General features: G+C 44.5%; 1 protein-coding gene across 1 annotated transcript; it reads left to right on the top strand.

Moving 5' to 3' along the window:
* The first annotated feature begins 1,147 nt into the window (after positions 1 to 1,147).
* On the top strand, positions 1,148 to 5,576 carry LOC112123254 (activated RNA polymerase II transcriptional coactivator p15). Its single transcript, XM_024221911.2, has 4 exons — positions 1,148 to 1,216; positions 2,189 to 2,305; positions 2,609 to 2,717; positions 4,924 to 5,576. Exons 1-4 carry the CDS (start codon positions 1,148 to 1,150, stop codon positions 5,001 to 5,003), a joined length of 375 nt encoding a protein of 124 aa, XP_024077679.1. The 3' UTR covers positions 5,004 to 5,576.
* Positions 5,577 to 6,714: the final 1,138 nt, after the last annotated feature.

A 6,714-nucleotide genomic window follows, 5' to 3' on the forward strand; every position in this document is an offset into this window, starting at 1 on the left:
TCTACCTCAGCCCCCTCCCCAATATTCTTCCCCTTGCTCCCAATCCCCGGAGTTGCTGCCTGTCATGCCCCAGGCTCCTGTGGATCTCTAGGCATTGCTGTAGGAAGGGGCTGTGTGCCCTACCCCTCATACAGGGATCCCCTCCCAGTGCTAGCATGGTCCCTTCTGGGGACCCCTGGCCTCTTCGGATCCTGCTCTCGCTCCCTTTGGAAGGACGGGCAAGGCTTGCTGAAGGGCAGCAGAGTTTTCAATCCCCACCTTCTCCTCCTGCTGCCCCTCTCCTTTCTGGGGGCGCTCCCACGCTCGTCCCATCCACCTTCTATGCTGAAGCGACCATCTCGTGTCTGCTGCTCACAGCTTCGGAGACAGTATTCACCCCCCTCAAAGAGCAGCTTTGGGGACCTGCTTTAATACCCCCCTCCCCATGAAACCACCCTGCTCATCCTCCTACTTATTGGATCCGATTTGGGCATGGGGATCTCAGACTGCCAGTTCCCCATGGCTTGTCCACAGCACGTGGAGTTTTCCAACCCTCCTCCCTCGTTTTCTCTCCTTTCTCCACTTCCTTCTGTCTAGTTCTGTAATGGGTGTCCATTAGCACAGAGCCACCAAAGTTTCTTTCACCCCAGCTAGCCTCAGTTCAAGCCTCCTTGTGGTAAGGAGCTGGGCAAAAATCCCTTGAACTATTCCTTGCCCACAGCGATGACTGCAGAGTTCTTGCTCTGCGTCTCAGAGTAGGTGACTGTTGCAGTGATGGGCACCTTAGAAATATCTGAGAGATGCTGAAATCTTGGGGAGATCTAAGGAGTGTTGTATTTTCTTATCCCTCTTTTTCTTGCCCAACTTCCATGTTATGTGGCTTTAGACCAGGACATCTGATTTAATCGTTGTTCCGAGACAACTGCTGAAGACTGAATTGCCCATTTAGATGACCGGAACTGGAGCAGGGATCCCATTGTTATGACTCTGTGTCATTTACTCCACATGAAGTTAAGCCTAGTGACTCTGCTGTCAGAGGGAGGAGCAAGCTACCCGTGCCAGCAGCTAAAAATCTGTAGCATGAGGGGGGGGTTATTTTGCTATAAATGTTGAGCGTGGGGTTGAAGGTGAAGGGTTCAGCCTGCTTCTTTGGTGTTTGTCTTCCAGAATGCCCAAGCCCAAGGAGCTTGTGGAAACAACCACTTCAGACAGTGGATCTGATGCTGAGAATGAAAAGGTATTGGTATACAGTAGTTGGGGAATGAGACTGACTTTGCTCCCACACATCAGGTATTCCCCTCCTATACATACGTCCCTCCAGTGGGAAAAAAGTAGCAATGTTCTAGGTGCTTCAGTTAATCCTCTGAGTTCATGCAAACAATAACCTGAATTCCAGCGTGCTCACTTAGTGGGCATCATTGTCATGAGCGAGCTCTGGGGTGAAAGTTGGCAACTAAGTGTCCTTCCCATGTCATGCCACTGTGCAAGTTAGGGTGCTCCTTGGCACTGAGGCAAACCCTATGCTTACAAATGCCATGGGATCAATCTTTTGCATCCATGCAGAGCAGAAGAGGCTTTGGGGTTTTTCTAATGTTACTTGAAAAGTCACAGCAGGTGATATAGATGTTCCATTCTATATGCATCCGAAGAAGTGGGCTGTAGCCCACGAAAGCTTATGCTCTAATAAATTTGTTAGTCTCTAAGGTGCCACAAGTACTCCTGTTCTTTTAGCAGGTGAAGGGAAGAGTAATTTCCCTCCTTGCTTTCCAGATCTGAATGGCTTTCTGCCTTGTAAAGCCTGTATCATAATGCAGCAAGTGAAGGTCACACAAACAACTTTATTTCTAGCACCTCTTAACTTTTCAGGGCTTGACTTTACAGCCTGGATGTTCCTTTAGTGTAGTTTTTAATGTAATTATTAATAGTTTGATCCCGCTCTACTGGCTGCAGTCTAGTTTTAAGAGGTTGCAGACAGGTTTAGGTCAAGTACTGCTGGTTGCTAGTGTAGTTAACAGTAGAGTGCCGTGTTAGTATTATTGCAGTTAGTATGTCTTGCTGAAGGGGCTGTGAGTGACTTATCATGAGATCCCATCTCATGAAATGTGTGTAAGTCCCATCATTTGAACTATCTAGAAGCTGCATAGGCTTGAGAACTAGACTAATCACAAGGGGCAGGGGGAGCTGTCTAATTGTGACCTCTTCTTTACAGAAAAGAAAAAAAGAGATGCCGTCCAAGCCAGAGAAAAGACCAAAAACTGAGGCCAAAACTTCCAAGGTGGCAACGAAAAGTCAAGGCCAAGACAGTGAAGAGGAGGGCATGTTCCAGGTATTGGTGGGAGGGGAGAGGATCAGGTATTACAAACAAATCTACCTCTGTCACGTCCTTCAAATCCCCCTGCCACATACACACACACACATTTCTATTCGTTAATTTCCTAGCCAAATCAGAATTCTTTCCTGGTTTCTTGCATTGGTGTGTCCTTTCTCGCTCCAGTTAAATACAATGGAGTTTTAAGTAATGAGATGAAGTAATATGGACAGTAGCTAAATATATGTATATGAAGCTGGTTGCAGCGTTCCTCAACTCAAATCCAGACCTTTCTTTAACTGTGGTTTAATATCTTTGCAGATTGGGAAGATGCGCTATGTCCGAGTGTCCTGCTTTAAGGGGAAAGTCCTTGTGGATATCCGAGAATTCTACATAGATAAGGAAGGGGACACTAAACCTGGGAGAAAAGGTAACCAGACATCTCCACTAGGTGGCAGTAATGCATCATATTCATCTCCTTTCCAATACAATTAAAATCATGAATGAGTCTAGGGCAGTCTTGTATCCAGGAGTTGGAAACTTTACATTGTTCTTAAATGACTGACTTCAGCATCTTCTGAAAGTCTCCAATATTCCCACTGCCATCTGATGCTGGGAAGTGAGCAGCACGGCCCCATGATGGGCTATTAATGAAAGAGCAACCAGCACAGTGACCTTAATCTATGAAGCTTGGCTCCCTGCCTGTTTCTGAAGGGGGACTTCAACTGAGGAAGGACATGAACAGTAGGTAAGCTGAATATCAGATAAAAGGCAGGAGATGGAACATGATCGAAGATGGGGTTATTCTGATAGTGCAGGAATTTGACAAAAAAAAACAGCACCTCTGCGGGGGGCAATTGAGTATGTAAAATTAGACAGGCCAAAGGAAAGTAGAAAATTGTAACTCACACACGGCTATCCAGCGTCCGGCTGTTGACAGACAAAACTAAATATATATTGAAGGAGCATATATTGGCACGTGGGCCTGTTAGAACTCTGGGGTTGTACAGTGTACTGTGCATTCACCCTAATCTTTTAACCATGGAAGTGCAGTCAGCAGGGACTGCACGATCCCAAAATATGATATTCCATCTCAATCTGAACGGAAACTGGAATTTCATAATCCCTCCAGGCTATACCTCCATATTAAAGCACGGATGACTGCAGTGTGCCACGTAAGGTGCATACCTGAGGCTCCTGGCAAGTTGCCCAGTGTGACCCTCAGTGGAACAGAGTTTGGGTGACCCTTTGTTAAAGAGCCATGCGGTCCTTGGAATAACATGGTCTGACTGGGAAAACAGCACAGAAAGTAATGTAAAGGCTGCTGTGGAACAGGGGCATCATTCACTCCAGAACTTCTCTCCCTCTACTGAGTTAATGTTCATTCATGGCCCTTTACGTTACAACTTTCCAGCTGACAGTGATTTGCTTAGTTGACTCACTTGACTCTAAGTTCCCAGGCCACGTCTGTAAGTCATTCCCCTCTTCTGCCCTATGTGTTGGAGTATTCAGCAGAGATTGTTACATGAAATTTCCCAGGAACCGTTCAGTTCTCGTTATTGATTTTGTGTCTGTGCAGATGAATTTCTTTCAGCTTGATTTGCCCCTCGAACACTAAGCATGGTTTACCCTCCAGAAATTAATTTCCTTCAAAGAAGTTACCACTGTACATTACTCACTTAAAGCAAACAGCTTATCCTATAATGAAAGGCAGGAACAGATCCCTGAAACCTTTCTGTGCCAGTCTAGGGGGAGTGGGAGACAGAAGGGGGATTAAACTCTTTTGGCACATGTAGGAAACTTGCCCAGAATACAAGACAGAAGATCTGTTCATCTGCTACTTAGAACTTGGGTCTGTAGAGGAATGTTCACATGAATGCTGTCTCTTCTGTTTTGATGTAGTGTCTCTAGCCACTGATGTTTGTCTAAAACTTAATAAAATGTGTGACTAAGTGTCAGGACATGTTACTTTTGGTTTTGCTCAGGAAACAAGTGGATAGCATCCGGGTGGAACCAAGCTGGCATGTCCATTACCATGTTTCTTTTCCATGGAAAAGGCCAATTACATCAAGTTGGCTTTATCTCTGTGGGTGATTTTTTTTAGCTCCTGCCTAAGGAGCTAAAAAGAAGCCAATTCCTCCGAGTTTAAGCCATCACAGTGAACGTTGTTAGTGGTAGATTTTGTAATTGAAATTACAGTTGCTGGGATGGGAGTTTGCATTACCCATTTGGCCAACACAAAGGATGGTACTCTAATTGCTGGACAGGGACTGGGAGTAAAGGCTCCTAGGGTTTATTTACAGCTTTGCTATGACCTTGGGCCATTTAGCAGTTTCCTCCTCTTTACTTCTTTCCCCCATCTGTAAAATGTGGGATACCATCTCACAGGAGCATTAAAGCTTTCCATATTTCTATAGTACTAGAGGAGTACCACAGAAGCACACATTTCATATTTGCTACAGTGTTAACATGGAGACGCTTTACTTAAAAGGCTGCCTCAGTTTCTGTTCTGGGATCTGATTCAGATCATAAATTTCCCTTCTATAACTGCCCTTATGGAGCCACCTTGGCTGTGGAACTTGCTGATTCTGCTCTGCAGGCATGTCTCTGTAATCCTTCTCCTTTGCTGTTTCTAGGGATTGCCCTATCTGCCGAACAGTGGAACCACTTGAAGGAGATCATTCCAGATATTGATGCTGCAGTCAAGAAATTCTAAGATGATGTTTATTTAAAATCCTGTATTTTTCCTGTTTTTTTTTTTTTGTCTTTTTTTCTTAATTGCTATTCTGCATTGGATTCCATCCAAGAGAAAGGTTCATTTGTTTAGATTGTGATAATGCTCAAAGGGCTAGAGATTGCTTTAAGGTTTTAAAATATAATGTGGAACAAATGCATGAACCTAGATTCAGTTTTGCGAAAAGAGCCTTTAGCATCTTCAGCCCCTGCCTGTCCCTAATGCTTTGCATAGTAAGTGATCCCATCAGTGATCTGTTGCATGTAAGAGTCTGACTTCTAACTGGCATTTCCTGAACTAAATGGCTATTGACTATCATGCAGAGCTGTCTAGCTGCTCCACATCTGTTGCAATCTTCCACTTGGCCGAATATTTAGTAAGCAGTTTAGTCCAGCTACCTACTTGCCACCCTTCCACCTCATCTAGGCTCTGGAAACGCTGCATACAGCATTCTGGCTATTTCCATTAGCTTTTGTGTTTGGAACTCTTTCTGTCTCTTCCCCCCACCCCCCTTGAAGAAGGGGATTGTAGCACTTCAGCAGGGAAAATAGCATGTAGAGGATGAATATGCCCAATAAACTTGTTTGCATTACCAAAAAAAAGTGTAGTCTTCCCTGTTGCTGGTAACTTAACTCCCTATTTTGTCCTCTTAGTTGTGTATTGGTGTCAGATTTCCTTCCACAGGGAAAATAAGTGGTTGAGCAGTGGCCCTGCCTTAGAGTTTAATCTCTCTTTAAAAAAAAAAAAACCAACCCTAACTTTTTTTGCTATATAGAATTGATGAGATACCTATCTTGGCAGACTATAATAAATAGTGCAGGCCACAGAAGGCCCTCAACTAGATCATCTATTCTGTCAGAGGGGCAGTAATTACTTCATAAGTGTACGAATTACTAAAGAGGGAAATTAAAAGCCGAAAAAGGGAGAACCTTCCTTCCTCTGGTGGAGGAAAATCACAGTAAAACTACCTGGGCCCAACACTGAACGGGTAGCATGAGTATTTCTGTTATTTAAGGCTAAACAAACTTGAATACTGTTAATCAACAGGGGGACAAGCAAAACCTCTCTGCATCTAGTGCTCACATTCTATTTCAGGTACTTATCTAGCCCTTGTTGCCATAGTATCCGAGCACCTCCCACTCTTGAATATATTTATCCTGACAACCCCCCTGTGAAATACTATCTGTATTTTACAGATGGGGAACAAGGGTCAGATCCTCAAATGTACTGAAGCACCGAACTTCCATTGAGTTCAATGGGAGACATGGTTCTAGATTCTGACCTGGATCGAAGTGACTGCCCCAGGCCACACAGGAAGTCTCTGGTAGAGCACGGAATTGAACCTGGCTCTCCAAAATCCTAAACTAGACTCCTGTCTACTGGACCATCCTTCCTCCTGCCAGATATTAGCCCCACTCAACACTTTTCTGTTCTAGCAATCAAGAGCATGCACTTAGGTACCAGACTCAATTTATAGCATATTCAACAGCCAGCATGTCTTACGCTGCAATCTTATTTCTGCAGCCATTGCTAATACTGTACATGGTGTCATAAACCACTCTTCAGTCAGAAGCCAAAGGTAAAAGAAAAGACGGAGGAGGAGGAGGAGTGGGAAAGGAAAATTGCCTGGAGAATGATGGGAAGGGAACAGAGAATGCTCAGAGTAGAGCAGGGAAGTGAGTGTCTAGGGGGG

The sequence above is a fragment of the Terrapene carolina genome, unplaced genomic scaffold (assembly GCF_002925995.2).
Source record: "Terrapene carolina triunguis isolate 2854851 unplaced genomic scaffold, T_m_triunguis-2.0 Scaffold28964, whole genome shotgun sequence".
NCBI lineage: Eukaryota > Metazoa > Chordata > Testudines > Emydidae > Terrapene > Terrapene triunguis.

Bases quoted from the DNA above. Each gene is read 5' to 3' on its own strand.
- LOC112123254 (XM_024221911.2), top strand. From the start codon at position 1,148: ATGCCCAAGCCCAAGGAGCTTGTGGAAACAACCACTTCAGACAGTGGA. The intron at 2,306-2,608 runs GTATTGGTGGGA...ATATCTTTGCAG, and splicing joins AAGAGGAGGGCATGTTCCAG to ATTGGGAAGATGCGCTATGT. The intron at 2,718-4,923 runs GTAACCAGACAT...TGCTGTTTCTAG, and splicing joins CACTAAACCTGGGAGAAAAG to GGATTGCCCTATCTGCCGAA.